Genomic DNA, 22,752 nt, shown 5'->3' on the forward strand with positions numbered 1-22,752 from the left:
CACTTGTTCAAGAGAAATTATTTTGCATTAGCAATGGGAAAATGACCAATCAACAATCAATAAAATTTTAAATTTTAAATATATTACTTATTCAGTTATACCATATAAATACATAAAAATACATAAATAATATGTGTGTTATATTATTAACCAAATGATATGCAGCGTATAGTTAAAATTTTTCAGTGTTCATTGTTGGTGTTAAAATGAAGTTTGTTTTAATTTTCAAAAACATCACAAACATATTCCGATGTATGCCAGTCGTCTTTTCTCCGTCAAGGAGTGTGCTGAATCTGTGTTTTTGTGGCATCATGTAGACTCATTGGCTCTGTTGCTGACTTTGTCTTATGAATGAAAATGAAACTGTTGCATACACGGATTATGTATTGCTTCTGTTAAACTGAAACAAATTTAAAACATTAGGAGAAGGTGTGTGCAATATATATTAAAGCGATTTATAAACCCATATCTTTGATGTATATATGTTTGATAAATGAAGGAGTGTTGCTTTAACACAATCACATCCTAGCCACATGCGACAGTGGTCGACTATAATGAATGCCTCTCACAGAATCACAGTAAAACCATAATAGGGGTGTATATAAATCCAAGTACATCACATTAGTCCCGTGATAGGACAGAAACGCCTCACACATTTCCTGCAAAGACATTTCACATTTTAATTTATAATTTGGCACATTCGACGTTTTTCTTGAGCTGTATAAACCATTCCACACATGCTTTAACATAACAAATGTACCAAGTCCCCCTAACTAGTATAAGAAGTGGTTCTGTCCGCGAGGTTACCGGAAGTTGTTTCAGCTGCCATGTTTGGTTGCTTTGTTGTAGGCTTCTTCTAGGTTTCCTACAGAATTTTATAAGTGTGGAAATGGAGCCGAGCTGGAGTACGTTTCTTTTTCAAGTAAGTTGACTCTTATAACTTGAAAGTAGGACAGTTGGCAAAACAATCTGAAAACGACCACGCTGGATACCTTAGCGGTAAAACCAGTTTTCAAATGTGTAATGCTAAGATCAACTAACCAAGCAAAACAATGGTATATGAATCCAGGCTTCCAGCTGTGAGGCTTGGGCATGACGCTAGAAAAAAAAATAAATTATTCTCTCTGTGTTGAAAATTAGGATCATCTTTCTAAATTATACACATTTATCGACTATGTTTATTGGATAACTCGGCAGGGTTTGTGATTTCTAAGTTTGTTTGCTAAATCAAAGCCAGCAAAACATGCGGGATCATTTGAAGTGAGGCTGGAGACGCCACTGCACCGTTACAATCGAGACAGACCTGTTTTTTCTTTGACTGAAGGCTTGATCAGTCGCCGTCTGATAATGAGGTGTAACGCTAGCTAACATTAGCACTTTAATAGCTGCTATTATCACTGCTAATTTAGCTTTAATGCAACTAATCGTAGTAAATGTTAGCTGCTTCTTTACTTGCAAATCTTAGCAGCTGATAATAACCTAACGGCAATTCGCAAGTCAGCGTTGAACTTTCCGCTTCCCTCAGCCGGTTCGACCGTAACTAGCCAAGTTAGCTAACGACGTTTTAGCTGCGTTAATCAAACTTGCCAGCTAAATTAGCTCAATTTAGCTAAGATAACCGGCTAAACTATATGGCTTGATATCCAGCGGTCGCCAGTAGCTCTCAGCAATTTATTTCGGTGATCGTGGTGGAAAGGAATTCAAACTATGCACATAATGTTTGCTAATACTAGCAATGAACGCACAGATTTGACCACAATCCGAGATTACGTGCTCAATGCGCCATTGACAAACTCATTTTCAGCCAGAAAGTGAGTCATGCAGTTGAGAATGTATGACATCTGTCACGGTTTGGTGGTTCCATTATGTATTACGGGGGGATATTATTCAATTAAAGAAATTAGATGTTTTATTCACATGGCCTAGCGTTTGGATTTGAGCTAGTATTTGTTAACATGAAAAATGTAAAAACTAGGGACTCGGAGAGCAAGACTGACCTGGAACTGTTACTTTTACAGCAAATGAACAGTTTTTAGGGGAGAGGGGTATCAAATGAGGAAATGTGTGTCCCAAGGAAATCATCGTAGGTGCTCTCTCAGATCAATTTCCACATATCTTAAAATGTATTTCCCAAATTATTGGATTTGGAGCTGTGCGTCACTAGGCTATGACATGGTGCTTTTGGGGGACTCCTCACGAGAATAACTTTGAAGGAATTTTCCAGCGGTTCAGCAGCATTCCCTATTTAATTTTGCCTTCAAACTGTTTTTATATTATCGTTGCCATGTTTTTGCCAATATTGCTTTTTGTTTCATGCAGTGGTCAGTCAACTAAATTTAAACTTTGAGACATGTTTTGTAATAAATGTTGGTTTCTGTGCTTTCTTTTAAAGCAAGTTTTGTGGCGGAAACGAATGCCTATGTGTTGCACATTAACTATGCCTTTTATGCCTTTAGAGTTCAAACAATCTGCTCACCCAGTAACCAAAATTGGAGTTATACACTTCAATTCAAAAAAAGATTGGCTTTTCAGCTCATTTTTAGAAAGCTATCAAAAATGGACAGGGCAAGAACTGAGTTTCTGACCATTAAGTACATACTTGCACTTAAGTACATACTTTTAATATACTAACCACTGTATGTAATTGCTTAAATCAGAAACCTGCAACAGTTGGGTTAAGAGTACTGTATTGTTCAGGAGTTTTCAGTGGTGATGCCGACATCTGTACCTTGAATTACATACCCATAACCAACCAATAATATTTTAAATGCTTTGTGACCTCTTTTGTTGAAATTTTTTCATTTTATAAGAATTACTATCTAGGCAATCTATGAATTGATCTAGTAAATATGATAATGATAAAATGTATCAAACTGATGTTGAGAGGGAGCACTGAGATGGGAAACGGAGGGGAGGAATGGGTGGAAGTCAGACACAACTGGATCTGTGTCCCATTACCAGGCTAGTGGTGTAATCACCACAGGAGAGGCAGTCAAGAGGATCACACGGGGGAGAAGGTGGACTAGTGTTGGTAGAAGTGCCAAAGAGACGATTGCTTGAATTAGAATTGCCATGTTAGCCAGGTTTGATCTTTCTCACCTAAGATGCCACTAAAAGGAAGTGTGGAAAAAGGGACTCGCTACACAAGCTAACGTTAATGTTTCAGTGTTAGCATTAGTACTGCTTCGTCTGAGTCAAGCTAGTTTTAGCAAGAATGCGAATAGTAAGTCAAGGTATTTACCATTTATCTGTAACAAAGTTAGGCATAGGCTACTTCCCATGGCCATTGATGGCAGTAATTGATTCAGACTCTTTCAGTGTGTTGTGGGCCTGGCATTAGTTGCATTTTGCTTGGCTAATAGAGCCTGTTTGATAGCTAAATCACATGTTTGGCTGTTATTCCTTCCAGATGAAAAAGGTGCATTGGCAATGTGGTTTGTTGTATCTGGCATGTAGCCAGAAGCCTTGCATGTATTAGGCTATGTACCTCACATTGTTCCTTTATCATTCACAAGTGAAGCTGAGTACAGTTACCCTTACAGAGTTCGGCTGTGACAAAAGCAGTGGTAATGAAAACTTTAGTACCAACAGTTGGCACTAACATCTTAATATTTTTAGGTGCTTGGTGGTAAGTTGACTTCAAAGGAGATGGATACTTGTATGTTTATATTTCTATCAATTTGTTGGACTGCAAGAGTTATTGGTGTCTGCTACAGCAACCAGCATAGGCATTGCTAGTGTTGCCACAAGTTTTGAGTCCTATGCGTTGTTTCCATCATAGAAGGCTATTATCTAGAGTTTAGAGGTGTTCATTAATAACTGATGATTGATTTGTCCTTTATTAAGTATTGCATCAATCACGCTCATCAAATTGTCTGTATTTTTGTGTAGACGAACTTGAGTAGTATCCTAATCACATGTCTTTCCCCTGTTGTTTTGGGGGAAAGGCTCTGTACATTTGAATTCTGCACCAGAGGGAAATTTTACTGCACGGACATCTCACATTCAGAGACTGGCACTGAAAGTTTTTGCACTTGTCAGAGTAAAGCAAAATTAGGTGTAGTTCTGTGTTGAGAGGCGATAAGAGATGCAAAAGCATGACAAGATTTTACAAGCCATAATTCTCATTTATATAAACGGCAGAGCTGACCTATGATCTTAATTTGTGCTTTCAAATTATTGCTTCCATTCTGCTAACAGTCAGCCTGAGCCAAAAGTTTAGATAATATGTTGATTTAAATTTGGGCTGGGGGACATTTTTAGGTCACTGACCAAGTTACCTTTCCTTAATGAGTGCTGATTTCTTTATTTTTTTCATTGACTTGAGTGAAAGTTGAACAAGAGTATTTCTTTAAACTTCTACTCAAAGTTTGTTGTAATTTCTAGATATGTCCCATTAATCTCTTATCTGATTAATGGGACAATAAGGTGCATTGGAAATTAACAACTTTTCACTAGTATAAGTGCACAAGTGAATATTAGAATTTTCTGACTTTGGATCCTTTTATCAATTTAGTTATCATTATTACTATTATTATTATTATTATTACCATGACATTGCAAAGTGCCCCAGTGAATCAGGTTACTAATTTGGCTCTGGATGTGCAGGGATATGCAAGTAATGCTGCAAAGAGACAGGGAGATGGTAAGAGAGAAGTTGGAGTGCACATAAGTGAGAGCCACAGCAAGTGAGAACATAATCCGTCTATGCCTGATACTTGTTTCTAAAACGGTCTCGAAGTGACGTTTGGCTTACTCTGGAGACTAAAATGGCCAACCAACAGAAACAACAAAACATTTTTATAAAAGGTTTTAGGTGTCCATTCAATGTGACAGTTCAACATAAAGGAGGCAGCTTTAAAAACAGCTATTGGCGATGTACCTTGCACTTCTGGGCCCATTTTGTTGTTTGGTGGTATTTCTCTTATTCCTGCGGATAAACACAGGCAATGGAGTTTGATAGCAGAAAATATTTCAGCTATCTTAAACATCAGTGGTAAATGCCAGGTTTTGGTGTCAGTCCCTCAGAATCAAAGAGCAAAAGCTTCCCCACTCCCCATTTTGCACTGACATTCAACAGTCATACAGAGAGAAATCCATCGTAGAAGAGGAAGAGATACCAATTTCTCCACCGGCAGTAGCCTCAATAAACCATAACACAGTGCAGCCACAAGACATGTTGTGTTTTGAGTAAGGGGAGCGACTCTCACCTTTTCTCTGCTGGAAAAACTCTTGTGCCACAATCGCTATTGCTCTCTCCATCTACAGCTGCTGAATGCAGTAAGTTCATGCCTGTTCTCAGGGAGTTCATTGTGGAAATGTCGAAATAATTGTGGAAATGTAGGAAATCACTAACTAGATGTTGATGAGGCAAGTTGAGGGAAAGTGAACACACCAAAAAATTTAATTACAACACTTCATCACAGATAAAGATGCACTGAGCATCACAGGATTTCTTTCTTGTAATAGGGCTGTCATCACATTATGGAGTTCGAAGGTTCACTAGTGTTTAACCTCTGAATGTTATCAAGACACCTGTTTAAACAAAAGTCTTTGACTACCTCTTCCCATACTGTGTGTCCAACAATCAGCTACAATAGCATCATGTTGAGAGTTGGAAGGCTACATCAGTTTGTCAATATGACCAACCAATATTGGCCTTTTATTAAAAATTGTATCGGCCAGTTCAGTATTGTCCACTGCGATATATGAATATGATACAGTTTGTATGATTAGATATTGTATAATTGATCAATACTACACTGGTTGTCTATGGGAAGCCCTTAACCTGAACTTACTCTAATGCAACCTTTTAATCAGATTTCACACAAGTATGCATCCATATGTTATTTTTTTGAAAAATGCTGAATACTTGTAATTTTGGGGGGAATTTTTTTATGACTAGTGAAATGTAAAGATATTGAATATCAGCAAAAATTTTAGGCTATCAGCAGCTTCACTCTACTATCAGTATCATTATGGGCATTCAAAAACCCTTATCAGCTGAATCCTATTTTCTGCAGCTGCACAGCTTTTCTTGGCAAAAATGTATTTGTGAATAACTTAACATATTGTCCTCTTATTATCTTACAATGATGATAAGCCAATATTTTAATGAGGAAAAAGGCACACGTGTGGCAATGACGTCATGACATTTGGGTAAATACAGCGAATAGGGCATTACGGGGATGAGACACTCTTCTCTGTTGCATGATTAAAGTGCCTTTCAAGTAACAAAAAAAAAACAAAAAAAACAATAATTAAACTAACTTCCTTTTATTAAAGCTGCTACCAGTAGAATTTGAAACTAGATGACTTTGGCGAACCCTTGAGTCCTTTACTGGTAGTGTTTAACCACTGTCGCAAAGATGACTCGCCACTTGCATCACCTGTGCCACTTGCAAAGCGAGTCCTTTTTCTGTCTTGGTTGAGGGTCTATCTTTGTGTCGTGAGTCAGTCCTGCACATTTTGCGCCAAAATTGTACCCCCGGACAAATAGAATAAACACATAGAGAGCAATGCATAGACTTAACCAGTTTATACCGCGATGGTGTCCTTTTTCTGCAGTCATTATACTATGCTATCGAAATTAATAAGAATGATATATTGAGATAAATATTCTACAACTAGGGACTTTAAGCAGATATTGCTCAATTAATAACAGACGCATAAATTGTGGGAAATAATTTTTACCACACTGTGATGAAGTTTGATAGCCCTCAGGTATAGCGACTGGCCTGAATTTGGTTCTTGAAGACCATGGTAACATGGTAATAATTTTTGTCAGTGCTCATAAATTAAAAACACATTGATTATTCAGATTTAATGATTGTTTAATGGATGTTCATCTTTTGCTGTGGTATCATTTCCAATCTCTTGTTGGGATACAAATATTAGCCTAGTCTTTTTTTGGGTCCATCAAAATTAGCGATTTTTATTACAGATGTGAAATGTCAGACATCGATTGATCAGTCTGTGCCATAACTATGCTACATCATAGGATGTATGTTAGCCAAAATGTTGCCATAAAATGTTGCTTCTCTATTTACTGGTGTCATTCCATTGGAGCATTTTGCCTCTATATGATATCACAGTTGGGGCCTGAAGTTCAGAGGTGTTTGTAAAATATTTCCTTGCAACAGGAGAGCTGAGATTTTGCTCCCAGGGAACATAATTTTTATAGATCTTAAACAGCAGTACATCTCCAACTGTTTGTATCAATTCCTTGTTCCTGACAGGAATACTTGCAGTGGGTTGTTGTATGAGTCATGCTAAACGCCTCTCACCTCTGGAGGTTTTTACTCATTGATTTCAATGTTGTTGGCAGCAAGATGGCATGGTGAAGAGCTTAGTTAAAGGCCAAAATAACCTCCTCCTATATGACCCTGTCCAGGCCCAGGTGAAAGAATGAAAAGGCTATATCCAAATATCATTTCTGCTCAAAATTTTGCTTGCTCCTAGCAGATTTGAAATGCCTCCACTTAGGTCCCACAGAATTAACAGGCAGGTCACTGAGTCCCTGTAACATTCACATATAGTTTGATAGGCTGTGAGAAAACATCAAAAGGATTTTAACATTTACAAAAGTGATGATGTTCAGTTTTGTGAGAGCTCTTGTTAACTGAGCAGACTCAAAACAAACTCATAAAAAGTAATGGCAAAGACTGAGGCTTTCATAGCTGGCAAACAAAACTGCATAGCACAAGATCTGACACTTGATTAAAAACGTTTGGATTTAGCGCAAAAAGGAAATTGGATTTTATTCCCCCTTTGTAAATCTAAACCATTGACTGTTGAATTTTGTTGTATTTTTGGCCCTAGTGTTGTCTCCTCTCTCGCCTTCCATTTTGATGTTGTAATTGATTCTAGATTTTATGTAAAAATTTGGATTTGTTTTCACTAGACAAGTAGTGGAGAGTACAAGAAAGATGGAAGAGAGACAGTGCATAATGTGACTCAGACCATGAGCTCAACTCAAACCTACAATGGCCTGTGGAGCCATCAGGACACTCCCTCCATTTTGATGTTATTTATGAGGGAGCGACCCCAGTTGTCAGAGCGCATTTGTGTCAAAATGGTCAGAGCTGCATGAAGGCACAGCAGCCTTCAGGCCCTGCACCTCTGTATAGGGGCCAGGCTGTCTGTAGTGGCCATGTCTGCTGTTCACAAGCTTCACAAAGAGGGTTCCCGACTGGAATCCCCCCACCCAAACATAAAGCACCCCCACCCCTGGTGTGCCAGCAGTCGGGCTAGTGTTGGCACAATGACGACTAATCCTGGAAGGTGGCAAGTGTGAGCAGGTGCTCAGACAAATGGCTGGGTGGGCTTGGTGGCATTTTCAGTGAGTTCCCAGGTCCCATTGCGTATGAGAGAATGACAGCTAGTTTAGCTGAGTGGTGTGTGGATAAACAATGTCCCTGTCCCATGAATAGAGGAGCCAAATCAGTGAAGATGTGTATACAAAGATCCCCTGCTGAGCCCCGAGTGCATCACTGCTCAGATTTGTGTCTTTCACAATAGGGTAGATGACATAAGGAGGACATTGTCTGGTTCATTTTTCTTTTCTTGCAAGTCCTTTCTTGGCTGACCGTCTTGGATGGATGATTGAGCCTCAAAGGGAAAGGTCAAGCATTTCACCTTGTCCTTTTGTGCTTGTGGAAGACAACAAAGTTGTCTTGACTGTCTGTTTCATTACTTAAAGGACAGTGTTAAATGTTATGTTTAGGTAGGATTTTAAAAAAGTATTTGCATAGGATTTTAAATTTTACCAAAAGCCTTTAGCAAAGAGTGCTCTATAAAGATGTTATAAACGTGAATAAAGAGTTAGAAGGAGTAGTAGTTTTCTTTCCTTGTTACCTCAGTTTCAAGCTGTATATCTAGCCAGAATAATTGAGGAATCTGAATTAACATGAATCAATTAACTCTTATTAATATCCATCCCTGCAGATGCAGTATTTGCAGCTCTGTGTGTGCTTATCTGTGTGCTTGTCTGTTAATGTCGATGGATGTGAGTAGCTCGACTGTTTGACGTCACTAACCTTCTCCCTCAGCGGGGAACCTGCCCAGAAAAAATGCCATGAGCGATTTTCATTTGGTTCTCTTGGAAATATTTTCCAATTTTGTTTTGGATCATGGCTGCGGCAAGATATGTAAATTGTGTCTGACCTCCCCAGTCAGGAGACTAGATTACTAATATGAGTGAAACCTAACTCAGCGACTTCCTGTGGTGGTTGCTACTACTACTAATTGCACCCAACCAGTCCACCCCCATTGTGAGGTGGTGATAGAGTGGGCTGTGGTTTTCACCTGTAAAGCCCCAAGACCACAGATAACTGTGCAAGTAGGAGGCCATGTACCCAGACAGAAAAGCAAGTGTGTATGTTTGTGTCTGTGATCCCTGTTGTTTTGTCCTGTTTGGCTACCTGTAGTTTTTTGTGGTGCCCATGTGAACTTCACTCTTTCACTGAGCTGCTGTGAAAACACCTTGTCTCCTCCTGTTTAACTGAGCTTATGGCTTGCTGTGCAAAGCCTTCCTGGTAGTTAAACTGGACTCTACCCTGCCTCTAATTTGGCAGGCTTGCTTTGCAGTCACATGATGAATCAGCACCATCATGATGGGATCATTTTTCATCCAGCAGATTTGGACTCTTCTGCAGTAGTGGCATGCTGTGTGTCTACCGCATTACTGACAGATCCAGTGCCCATTTCTGCTGCTGTAGTTAGCTAGTTACTAACCTTGTTGTTTTCATGGGACTTGTCAGATGGGGTGTTACCTAGACAATACTGTGGTTCAGTATTAAGTGAGCCCCTGACTTATCCAGTGGTGGCACAGATGTCAATAACATTTTTGGTTGGTTTTGGCAATCCTTTTACAGGGATTGGATTTTGACAGCCTGATGCAAAGTGGGGGGGTTCATGCTGTCTCAGACTGAATTAAACTATTTTTCTACGCCCAATATTGAGTGTATACTTTAATGGATGCTGTAATCTGTTTTGGAGTGACATTTATGCAACATTAATAAGTGTTCAGCCTTCAGTGTCATGGGATGTGGTAGTGCCTTAATGCTCTCATTAAATTAATATTAGCCATCAAGGTACACGTCTGGAATTCATCTCCGCGTATGGTTGTGGAATTTTTGTTAATAATAACGAGGAAAAAAGACGCGTTAATCACAAACTGTCTTTGATAGGGAAGTAGCCTAGCTTATGTAACCTTCAACACACTTGAACTTATTTTTTCCTTCTTCCTCCCACCCACCTAGTCCTCCTCTGGGACTCACAGCTAATTGTAACCCCTGGTTTGAAAATCACTGCTCTAAATAAGAATACAGCTCAAATGGCTATCATTACACTTGTCATTTTGACATGATTTTTGAGATCTAGGAATTCTAGGAATCAGATTTCATGAGTTCACGTCTACACTTGGTCTGTGGCTCTATTTCTTTAACTCTGTGTCTGCATTACTTTTTCCCACTCTGTCTCCATTTCTTTACATTGTTTGTATGTGCATTGTAGCTGGACTGTGTCCAGACTACATAGAATTTCAATCACCATGCAAGCCTGACCATGTATCCATATCTGATTTTGAAGATCCAATAGCATTGTGAGCAAAATCCCATTTTTGTGCATTCTTTCACTTAATGCATCCTGATATGATTTGATAAGTCAAACTGTAACCAATGAAAATAGGTTGTGGTGTTTGGACTCTTTTCAATGGCACATATGTTTGACAGTTTACAATGCAGTTTCTTGTTGGACTTTAAATATTTAGATAATTGTTATTGTTTGGCCCACCCAAATATTAAGCTATGTCATGTGTGTGTGTGTGTTCCAACAGCAGGCCAATGAAGCCCTCCACCACCAGCACCAGGTGGCCCAGAATAGCCTGCTCCCACTTCTTAATGCAGGAGCTGAGCAAATTGACCAGAAGCCTGTCCTGCCCATCCCCATGGACCACAAGCCCCCTGTCAGCGCCGCCGATCTTCTGAAAGACAATGTGGTGAGCGGAGGGGGTGTGCGGCCACCAGTGCCTGTGATAAAGAAGGAACACAAGAGCAAAACTCCCTTCATCTGCGGCTACTGCAACAAGGCCTTCCGTGACAGCTACCACCTGCGGCGCCACGAGTCCTGCCACACGGGCATCAAGATGGTGTCACGGCCCAAGAAGACTGCCCAGACACCCCCCACCATGGTGCCCATGATCTCCACCATGCCACGAGAGAACAGCGCCAACCCCTCCTACATCTCCACGGTCGCAGGTATCCTCACCACGGCAACCACCTCCGTCTCCTCAGGCACAAGTATCATGACCCCGTCCACGATGGGCAATGTGCCACAGCCAAATGCCGCCAAGAAACCCGCCAAACCCGTCAAGAAAAACCACGGGTGTGAGATGTGTGGCAAGGCCTTTCGTGACGTCTACCACCTGAACCGCCACAAGCTGTCCCATTCAGATGAGAAGCCCTTCGAGTGCCCCATCTGCCAGCAGCGCTTTAAAAGGAAGGACCGCATGACGTACCACGTTCGCTCTCATGACGGAGGAGTCCACAAGCCCTACGTATGTTCTGTGTGTGGGAAAGGCTTTTCCAGGTAGGCTCAAGACTTCATGCAACACATTTAAGTACCTTGACTATCTTGCATCTCAGTGATGGCTCTTAATATGTGAACACACGGGTATGGGTACATTTTACAATTTTCTTGATTGATATTCACTCATAAGAAATAGGTGGCATTTCTTAAAGGGGAACAATGGCCAATTTATTCTGAAGGTTATACAGCTAACACACACACATGCATTGAGAATAGGCTTGCACGATATGGAGAAAATGTGCATTTAATTTGTTGGATACTGTAATAACGATGTGATATGCGACATAATATTAAAGGGTACCATTCTTAAGTCCTTCTGATTAGGTGTACTACTAAAGTAAACCTTGAAAAGTAATAGCCTTTGACAGCTGTATCAAAAAATCAAATCAAATTATTCATGTATTAGACCAATTCCTAATTTTTCCTCAAAATATGATGATTTCCAGCAGCATCAGTGCAAGCGTTGCACTTCAGTACAAACAGTAAAGCTACCACATAACCAGCCAAAAGCTTACACTTGCTGTATAGAAAAAAAATTCCAGCATCAGTGCAGTTTTTCAGTCCTGTGCAAACAGTAAAGCTGTTACAATTATAAAAGCAGCCGGCATGAACCCTGCTCCCTCTCTGCTCTCCCATATGAACCTTCTTCCCTCTCTTCTCCGTTCTTTCCTTTGCTCTCTCACCTAAAATCTAGCCTACATTTTACCACTACTCAACACATTTTTTCTGTATTATTGGTTCATACAGAAGCGTAATTATATGATCTATTGTCCATGTAGGTTCCCATCGCTTTGCTTTCTGATTTATAGTTGTATTAAACTGTTTGGACTCAGTACCTTTTTATAACCCCAACCCCCACTCCCCCCCCACCCCTCCCAAATTCAACCGCATGTTTAAACAGTCGCACATGAGAGAGCACTAGTGCTAGTGTATTAAGGGAGGGGGGAAGCGTCACTTGTCACTTTGCGGTTCCCGCCAGCTTGTCACAGCATCTCTTTCCCCAGGGAATTCCATTAGCCTCCTAGTGATGTTCAGGTCAACACTGACCTCTTCTCATATTTACTATGTAGCGAATAAATATTTCATAGAATAACACAAGGGTTCATGATGGCCTCACAGTTTATGAACACAAAAATGTTACTTTTTTTTTTTTTTAGTCAAGAAAGTATCTGCCAAACTGTGATTCAGTTTTGATTTGTAAATCAAAATTGACCTGGCAGAGAATATTGGTAGTTGATAACACCGGAAATGTTTAGTGCCTCCACGCAACATGACCAGTAACATATGCTTCTCCCCTCCACCCCCCACTGACACCCCCACTCCCCTCAATGTTATATGCTATAAATGTATGAGCGCATACATTTTTAGCATGGGCGGCCCCAGCGGGAATTGAGCCCCTTACCCTGGTAGTGTTTGCACCATAAATTGCCTTCTTTCAGTATTTATGCCACTGTAACATCTACTCAGCACTCCCAAGTATGCATCACTAGCAATGTGATTCACTTGCATGATGAGTAATAAAGAGCTGAATAGATTGTGCATTGAATATGGGTCCTTTTTGTAGACCGTTGGGTCATTGAGGAGGCTCACCGGAAGGTTACATTTTTAGGGAATTTATTTCTGTTGCTTATACAGAAGTAAACTGGGTGCACCCTGGCCAAGCTGTAACATTAGCGCTGTGCTGTTCAGGGCAGTTTTAGGCACGCTTCCAACACAGTGACGTGGGATAGGGATTCATCAGCATACTGGAAAGTGAGAGTGGGGACTGAATAACAGGGCACTGAGTCACTGCCACTCAGCCAGTTCTGCAGGCAGGCACTGTCTGGAGTCTGCTCTCCTCCTCATTGGGACAAAAAAAAAAAAACCCACATGATTCCGGTTCATGGCACCACTGAGAAGATTCCACTTGACGCCTCTCATTTGTAAAAAAAAAAAAAAAAAAAAACCCATCAGCAGCGTGAAACTTTCCGGTTTAGGAGCAGCTGCCAATGCTGTTGCCCTTACTCACTCCATTATGGCACTTCTAACATGATTCAGCGCACAGCTTCACTAGAACTAACAAGCTGACATAGGGGGATGTGTGCCAAGTAGGATTTGTGAATGCTGGAGTTTCACTGTAAAGGTCAAAAGGGGAGTAGCTGTGTGCATCTGTGTTCTTGTAACCACTGATATACAGTGCACTCCATAAGTAGTATACGGATAGTCGTGTGTGTTACGGATAAAGTGCTGAATGTCAATGTTAATTCTTTTGTGTTTTTTTACATTCAGTTTTATTAGATGAACAGCAAAATATTCAAGATATTCTGCCTAGGAATTAACATTGCTAACCAGGATCCTGGAAATTCTCATTATGGTTCTACATCTTTCTGGAGGCAATGTCAGTGACCTGGGAAAAGTAATAATACACACATCGATATAGTGTATTGCTAAATTTTCAGTGCATTCTGAGAGAAAAAAAAAGTGGAAAAGAATATAAAAACACACCAACTTTGGTTGGTGCATTTTAAAACTAGGTCAAACTAATTCACGCTTGATTGATCATGGAGAATCAACCACCAGTGACTGCAATTTTAGGAACAGTTTTTTTTTACCCCCTCACTACTAAAGCTACAACAGACTCGCACATTAGTGTTAGTATAGTGTGTATTATTGTGCTTGTGCACATTCATGTGGTGCTCCCAAAATTTTACAATGATCTTTTAGCACTCTCTACCAAGCAGGGTTATTATAGTTTTGGATATGTCATTTTTGATTTTTATTTCAGTTTCAGCATAGTTTTAGTTTGTTTTCAGTGTGGGTTTGGTAGTTATAGTTTAGTTTTTACAAATCTTTAGTTTAGTTTTTATTTATTTTCAGTTCAATTTAGTATTTTTGGTAGGGGTGGTATTTTTTAAAGGTATAATGGTAGAACAGGAATTTTGTATGTTTGCAACAGATATTGTGTAATACAAACAATAAATCATAAATTATTTTGTGTAGGCCTATTTAATTTTTCAATACATCCTCAACTAACTTAAAGTTGGGACTACTTGGTTTCATGCTGCACAAATGAAATGCACTCGCAGATGCATTTCATTGATGATATTGTCAATAACGCAAGAACAGCACAAAATTTGACTTAAGTAAATTTGTCGGGCTGTAGAGAGAGATCTATGCATCTTGCGTGAAGTTCCTTAGCAAGCTTGGAGGAAACACTGCTTGAGATTTAGCCTTTATTGTATTGAAAAAAGGAAAATATTTTTGGGAAATACTTCCCTACTGGAAAGAGAATAATGAGACTGATGTTTATATGTTGCAGACTTTTAGAAATCACAATAAAAACTGGAAATTGACTACTGGTATCCTGAGGTGTACCCATGTACCTTAAGGGCTGTAGTTCCTTGTAGTTTTGCTAGAAGTGAAAATACCGTCCAAACAAAAGCAGACAATCTGCACTTAAAGCTACAATCCGCGACTTCTGCTTGTGCGCAGCCTCTCGCCGCGGTGCAAGCGGAATTACAAAAATATGTGCTGTGCCCAGAATGTAAACAGTTTGTTTTTAGCAAAACCTAACTTTGCTAACTTTACACACTCACCTGGAGGGGTCGCTGTTGCACTTTGCCCCACCACCCGCTCAAACACAATGTTTACTAAACAAGCACAGAAGTGGGGCGACGCAATGTTGAAGAGGCGCAATTCCATCAATCACGGATTGTGCTTTTTTTAAACCTTTTCATTCAAGGAATGGGAGTATGGAGCTAAAACACTACACACACACTGGCAAAAGATTAAAAAGTTTCTTTTTTCTTTTGTCCATCTAGGCCAGACCACCTGAGCTGCCACGTGAAGCATGTCCATTCCTCAGAAAGACCGTTCAAATGTCAAGTAACGGTAAGAGTCATTACTGCCAATTATCAGCAGCTCATTTATTATTATTAGCTCATTGTTGACAACATATTTTAGTTAACACTAATTGTACCACTTGCAATAGGTACTCTTCTTTCAGCAGCTTTCGCACAAAACTTTTTTCACACTAGTTTGTTGCGATTGAGACACCAAAGAATTTTTGGCAGCAGCCTCTTTTAAAATAAACCTATTGGCTATAGAAAGTGGAAGTATCAGTGTCCCATGCAGATAAATGATTGAAGGTGCTCCAGGCTTAGGGATTGAAGCTTGGGCGCCGTATGAATGATAGTACCATGACCCTCTGTCCCTGTCTGCTATGTACCTACAGGCCTGTACCTCTGCTTTCGCCACCAAAGACAGACTCCGTTCCCACATGATCAGACATGAAGGGAAGGTCACCTGTAGCATCTGTGGAAAGATGCTCAGTGCAGCCTATATCACCAGCCATTTAAAGACTCATGGACAGACCAACTTTAACTCCTGTAACAAAGGTATGTCAGACCACACACACCTCTGCCAACACAACATTAATGTATAGGCCTATGTGTGCATAGTATTTCAACTTTATTATCCCGAGGGAAATTCGGTTTGCAGCCAGGGTTTAAAATACTTATAAGAACACATAAAACAACATGTAGTAAAGGCATATAAAAAAAAAAAATATTAAAACCAACAAATAACTTGGATAAAACATATCAAGGCCAAATAGTCACTTCTACCATGCTGAAGTATTAAAAGCATATGAGTAAGTCCCAATCCAAGTTAAGTGCTACAATATAAAGTGTCACGGAGAACCATTATTAAGCATATGTTTCTCTTTAATTGGTGTCATTTAGTGAGTGTTCATGAAAAATCTTTTGACTAAATAAATTTTAAAAATCTGAAATTGCATTTTTTACAAGTTCAAGTAAGATTGTGATTATTCAACATTATCATGCTGTGGGCGCCACCACACCATGGTCTTCAAGAAGCAAATTTAGGTCAATCAGTCAAGGTGAGACACTCCTCTACACCTGTGTATAACTTTGTCAGTTTACATATTGATTTTCTACAAGTCTGTTCTTTATTGAGCAGTATCTACAAGGAAGTAAAACTTGAATAATTGTGTAAGTTTTAACTTATGAATCTTCAAACCTTACACACAAGTCCCGTAATCCAAATAGATTGACATGAGAACCTATGCTGCATTCACGTCGTATGGAAATGACAGTAGATACGAGCCTCCTACATGAAAAAACTTTGTGTCAGCTTTCAGGGCGTAAAAAAACTACGTTGGGAGCCGTTGGACCCCGATTTCTCAGACTTCCTGAATTCTTACATATGGAATTCTGTCACCTTAACAACTAGTCTTCCCCCAGGGCCTTGTGTATTACTCTATTTACAGCAGTGAAAAAAACTAGAGATGGCAGAGAATAGGACTTGTCACTTCTAAGGATACACATTTTAATTTTCCATATTGAATATGACTCGTGTTACACAACAGAAAATCGGTGCTCTGCCTACCTCTGCTCTGAAATTGCAAATTTTGACAGTTACAAAAAACACACAAACAAACTGAACTGACTGTTGGTAAGCCCATGTCTGTGTGGCATTTTATTTCCAAATCTCCGCTGCTGCATTCTTAGAGAAATTGTTTTGCCAGTAAAATCTTAAGCTGCATTACAGTATAGTAAGAGTGATGGAGGGTGTTCCCGTTCACTTAAAAGCCTATTTACCTATCCTCTTTTAGTAAGTAATTCATTAATGTAAAGACAACATCCCTTCATCTCCTTACCGACGGTGAACTGTATGGTTACATACAGTTCACCGTCCAAAAGGATGGATGTTGGTCATTTGAGTCGCACTGGGAGAGCTGCAGATCTAAAACGTAACACTGCCTATTGTGTGTGACATTTTTCCAGATGGTAACGCAGTCTGCAATTCTTCCTCAGCCACACCTGTGACCGTTTCAACCCCCATCACCACGGCAATGAATCGGGGCATCTCGAGCAACAACCCCGTCACCATAGCAGCGCAAATGAACATTACTACCAACACGGTCAACATCACGTCTCCTGTCAGCCTCCAGCATCCAGTCACCATCACCGGGCCTGTCAACATTGCCTCCGTCAACATCCCCTCCACGGCACCCATGAACATCGCCCACCCAGTTGCAATAACCACCCCCATGCCTATGAATATAGGGCCCCTCAACATCGCTATGAGGTCAATGGAAAGCATGCCTTTTCTGTCCCAAGTCTTGCCTTCTTCCCCACCTTGGTAAAAGGAGGAGAGCATTGAACTGGCCAGATAGAAAGGGAAAATGAAGTAAAACAGGAGACTCCTGTCCTCGTTATTTGCACCTCGAGCCTAGTCGCGTCTCCCCCTAAACCCGGTTTACTTCATCAAACCTCGAAGTGAACATTTGCGTGAGCTGTGCAACCAGGGTAGGAGCTCCCCGAGTCACAGCTGCATCCCAACTAATGTTACATCACTGACATGAGAAGCAGAACAGTTGTGTAGAAATCAGGTAGGATTTATCTTGTAATCAGGAGAACTGTAAAACATAGATGTAGTGAGTTAATGAGTGATAAGACTGTGATTTGTATCATGACAGTTGGGGTTTGATGAATGAAAGGAGATGACTCCTCAAGCACCCTTGAGGACTCCTTAGGAAAACACACCTTTACCTTTGTACGGGAGAAGAGAAATGGACTTAAGCAATAACTATAAATTGCTGGTTTTGATGTTTCACAAGTTCTCTTGCAAAGCCTTTGGGTGTTACGTATATGTTGTTGTTTTTTTTAACTATAGCCTGCTAATCACTATTTAATGTTATAGGAGATGAGTCTAGTAAAAGGGACAGCAGCTTCCACTTGCATGGAAGGATATTTTTTCACAGTACTATATTTTTTTTTCTTTTCAGATAGAAGGTATGCTCTTGAGGTACAGTGACTAACTTGTACAGTTGTCATATTAGTGTATTTTCACATCAGCATTTTAATTTGTGCTTTTGTCATTTAAGTGGATATGTTGACACTGTCCTCTTGACTATTAAATGTGTATTGTTTTTCTTTTTGTTTGGCAAAGGTCTGTTTTTTTTTTTTGTTTTTTTTTTAATTTGCCTATCTGTAGTGTTCATTTTTCCATGAAGTGAGAATGGAATGAGTCTTGCACTGAAAGCATATCCTGCATATAGGTGAACAGCAGTATTATCAAAGATCAAATTGGAGTCTATTAAGTATGTGGGGTAACCAGCCTGCACACTTGAGGGCCATCTAGTGGCATAACATGGGATGGCCTGGCCTTGTAGTTGAAGCGTTTTCAGGCTGTTATTTTCATCATTATGGTGACTGATTATAGTTTTGTTTGAATATTCATTAAGCATTTTTTTTATATCATTTATCTGTGATAACCCCAACACAATACTATGGACCCTCCACTCAGGAAACTCACTGAAAAGCCCACAACACATGATCTCATTTGCTTTTCAATTGACAATATCTTCCATGTATCTTGATCCTGGAGCTTTCCATGTTACTTTGTAAATATTTTATAAATCATTTGGCATTTTTGTTAAAAGAACTGGCTAGATGGCCACTGGAGACCAGGGGTCCAAGAATTATAGATTTGAAACATAGCCGTCCATTTAAATTATGTTATCTGTAATGGTATGCATACTGTACCTTTTACATTGCATTAAAAATCCATTTGGGTCTCAGGCTGGATAGTTATGTGGCTGAGATCTGAATGAGTTTGCAGATGTGTTGAGGAAACACTTATGAACATTTAAAAAGTAATGCAACTGATGAATGATGGTAGTACAACCACAATAAAGAGGTATCTTGGCCTGCCTGAATCAGTCAGCCACATTGTGGCATCAAAGTTTTTGACAAAATGCAAGTTTTTGCCCATTGCAATAATGGGAGGAGACAGAAGTTGCATGCCCCCAAACACTGTAGCTGTTGAACCATAACTATTTTTTTCGTGAATGCCATGTTATCTTGACAGTGTTGCAGCTCTTTGAGTTGATTCATTGTATACTGAAAAATGCAATATGCATGTTTGTCGTTTTCCCAAGTTTTGTTTCAAACAAAATACTAGCTTAGCTTTTTTTGTTCTTATGCATTTACGTAGATACACTATGATAGCCTGTTTGCCAAATTTGATACTATAATAATGTGATGAACTGAACATTTCTTGTGGAATTGAACATCTCTTTATTTTTACGGAACAAATAGAATTGGAAATTCCAGGACCCTTGTGAAGGCAGTTGAATGTATATCTTTGTACAAAACTATTTTAGTTCCGAGGATATGGTAGTTACAATAGATGTGAAAGATAAAATAACCTTTTTATAAATCTTTTGTATTAGAACATTAACAATGGTAATTTTGTATATATGAGAGGCTAGGCTTTCTGATTAGCAGAAAGGTCAAACATTCCTACATTTTTTTAAATGTATGTTTGTCAAATTATTACATAAACATGCGCAATGTTTTATGTGCCTTTTATTTGGGTTGTCTAAATAAAAGAAAACTATCAAATGTGTTTATATGTTTTTAGTCATGGTCAATTTTAGAATTAAGAGGGCACCCCAGTTATAAATACTCACAAGCTAATGGCTATATTTCACTTTAGTAGAGCATTCATGGTTTTTGAACAAGCAAAGCTGTGTTCATGTCACAGTCACCCTCCAACTGTAGCTACCTCAATAAGCCTTTTAACGGCACCACTGGCTTTCAGGCCTAGACTCTACAAAAACAACACATAGGGGGCCTCACAAATCCTCAACAGTAATCAAGTTAAGCAGTGGTTGATGCATGTGCATCTATAATTGACTTGAAATTTGCCAGGACCAATGTTCAGAGGACGATTTTTAAATTGTGTACATATCCATCAAAAGGGATGTGGTGGCACTTTAAACATTCAGCCTTTTACAGTCACGTTAATACAAAGATGGATGTATATAGGTCTGTCTGTCTCGGATCTCGGATATCGCCATCATGAAAATTGTATCAAAACCTAATCTTTGGACACCGCCACAGAGCTACTGGCTCCTGATAGTCTTCAGTCTTTAACATTCCCATTTGGTTTGAACCCACAAATGGCCTTTGCAGTTATATTTAGAAGTTAAAGTCCTGTGGATTCTGAAACCTCTGTGTATTTGCACCTGGTTTATTATTAATAGGGGTTCAAGACCGTAGTACTGAAACCCTACTGTATTTGTCCAAATATACAGTTATCTTTTATCTACAAATTGGATTTATTCCATTGAAGTTTGTTTTTTTTGTCACCTACAAACATTTGGTAGTTGGCATAGTATACTGATACAGTCCCAGTTTTCCAGCCCAAACAGTCAATACTATTGCCGCTATAACTATGAACTTGTAGCATGACCCATTGCAAAATATTCCATGTCTCTGTCTACCTCTATCTCTATATTGGTGCCACAAATTCCAAAAACTGATATCCATTCATCTGGATCTTATCAAACTTAGTGTGTTCTAAAACACAGTATCAGGCGACATATTTTTAGTTTACCTAAGTTTGATTTTGATTTGTTCAAGTGGCCATTGTGTAATGAGTAGTGCAACAAGTCTAATTTTATTTTGAGTCATGGTACAGGACCAATCAGACAATAAGTCATTTATCTTTCCTTATAACATCACAACTTGAATGACCTAAAATTCTCCGGCACCATCCCCAGATTTATTTCACCAAAATTTGTATTGCCGTGAGAGAGAGGATCTGTATTAGCACTCTGTTGGCCTTTTTTACAAGCTGTCATGTACAGTATCTCCACTCAGCATTTCATCTATGTTTAAGTGGCACGTCTATGTTATTTGGCATTTTAAGTGAAAAAAACAACCAAACATTATTGTTGTTTTTATATATATATATATATATATATATATATATATAGATATATATATATATATTTTTTTTTTTAATATATATATTGTTTTTATATATATATTTATTTTATATTATTATTTTATATTTTATTATTTATATAATATTAATTCTACTTTATCATTTAGCCAACGTCAACTAAATAAATCACTGCCTTAGCTGCGTAGCACCGTGTTGAACTTACTGAAGATGAACTGGTTGAACTGCAACATGGAGTGAGAGACACTCTCTCATTAGAGTTGAGGACCAGGCCCACACACACTACTTCCTGCCTCAGTTCCAGATCGCACTTATGCCAGTTGACCTTGAACCCCAGCTTCTGTACATGAACTAGCACCCTCCTTGTATCCATCAGCACATGCCAAAAGCTCCATGAATGATCTAAAAGTTTCTAAAACTTGCCTTCAGACATGCTACTCAGGGCTCTGTACACTTACCATTTGGAAATTAATCTTGAATCCAGTGTTATCTTAATCTAGTTATTTGCTGCTGCTGCTCCCTGCTCTTCCTATTAACAGTGCAGGAAAAAATACTGTAAGTGCAAAGCAATAGTTACATTTGGAGTAAAAATTGAGAAGGGTACCCCTATAATTGTAAGAAATACCATGACTGTCAACTAGCTTTGGTGAAGCCTAACTGTAGCTAGCTAAATAGAAAGCAGAATATTTAGCTCTTTGCTTTAGCCATCCCAGGAGGTTACCTGCTGCTCCCTCTGCAGTCACTTCTTTCTGTTGACAGTACAGAAAAAAGTGAACAGCAAAGGTGAAATTTTAAGAAATTGAGACGAGCATCCCTAAAATTGCAATATATACCATGATTGTCAACCAGCTAATTGTATAAAGCCTATCTCCTAAATATCAAGCAGAATATAAACTTCATTGTCATATTACCCTATAATTGGCCAGCCAGCAACCCCTCACCTGTGCAGGACCAGTGCTGTTCCCTGCTCTTTCTATTGGCAGTAAAGTAAAAGTTAAAAATAAATAAATACATAAATACAAATTAAATATATATAGTAAAGTAAAAAAAAAAAAAAGTTGGTATTTGGACTAGCTTTGAAAAGACTGTCCCCTACGACTGCTAGCAAGAGTTGAAGCTGGTATGTAGCTAGCTAGGTGACTGTAACGTTAGACAAGGCTAATCTATTTTGACAGATGACTTACCTATCCAACCAAATGCAGTATGAGTCCACTTACATTTCTTGAGGCAATAATCAAATGTCTGCTGCCCTTTTGCTGGTTTGCTGAACATTTTAACTACCTCTTAAAACATGAAGTTGAGTATCCTGCATGTGGGAGGTTTCAGGTCCTTTTGTGGTGCGCGAGTTGCTGCGCAACCAGGGCTTGCTACTCGTTGCCGCTAGAGGGAGCTGTTGGACTTGCA

At 39.2% G+C, this 22,752-nt stretch overlaps 1 protein-coding gene across 2 annotated transcripts; it reads left to right on the forward strand.

The window, feature by feature from the left end:
- Positions 1-855: 855 nt before the first annotated feature.
- Positions 856-19,967, forward strand: vezf1a (vascular endothelial zinc finger 1a). 2 transcript variants are annotated; one of them, XM_071925417.2, is made up of 5 exons: positions 856-922; positions 10,838-11,589; positions 15,390-15,459; positions 15,803-15,965; positions 17,376-19,967. In XM_071925417.2, the coding sequence occupies exons 1-5, from the start codon at positions 890-892 to the stop codon at positions 17,735-17,737; spliced, it is 1,380 nt and encodes a 459-aa protein (XP_071781518.1). In that variant the 5' UTR covers positions 856-889; the 3' UTR covers positions 17,738-19,967. The 2 variants fall into 2 exon arrangements, with proteins under 2 accessions (XP_071781518.1, XP_071781519.1); XM_071925418.2 differs by having other exon boundaries at positions 17,406-19,967.
- Positions 19,968-22,752: the final 2,785 nt, after the last annotated feature.

This window comes from Centroberyx gerrardi, chromosome 11 (assembly GCF_048128805.1).
Source record: "Centroberyx gerrardi isolate f3 chromosome 11, fCenGer3.hap1.cur.20231027, whole genome shotgun sequence".
Classification (NCBI taxonomy): Eukaryota; Metazoa; Chordata; class Actinopteri; order Beryciformes; family Berycidae; genus Centroberyx; species Centroberyx gerrardi.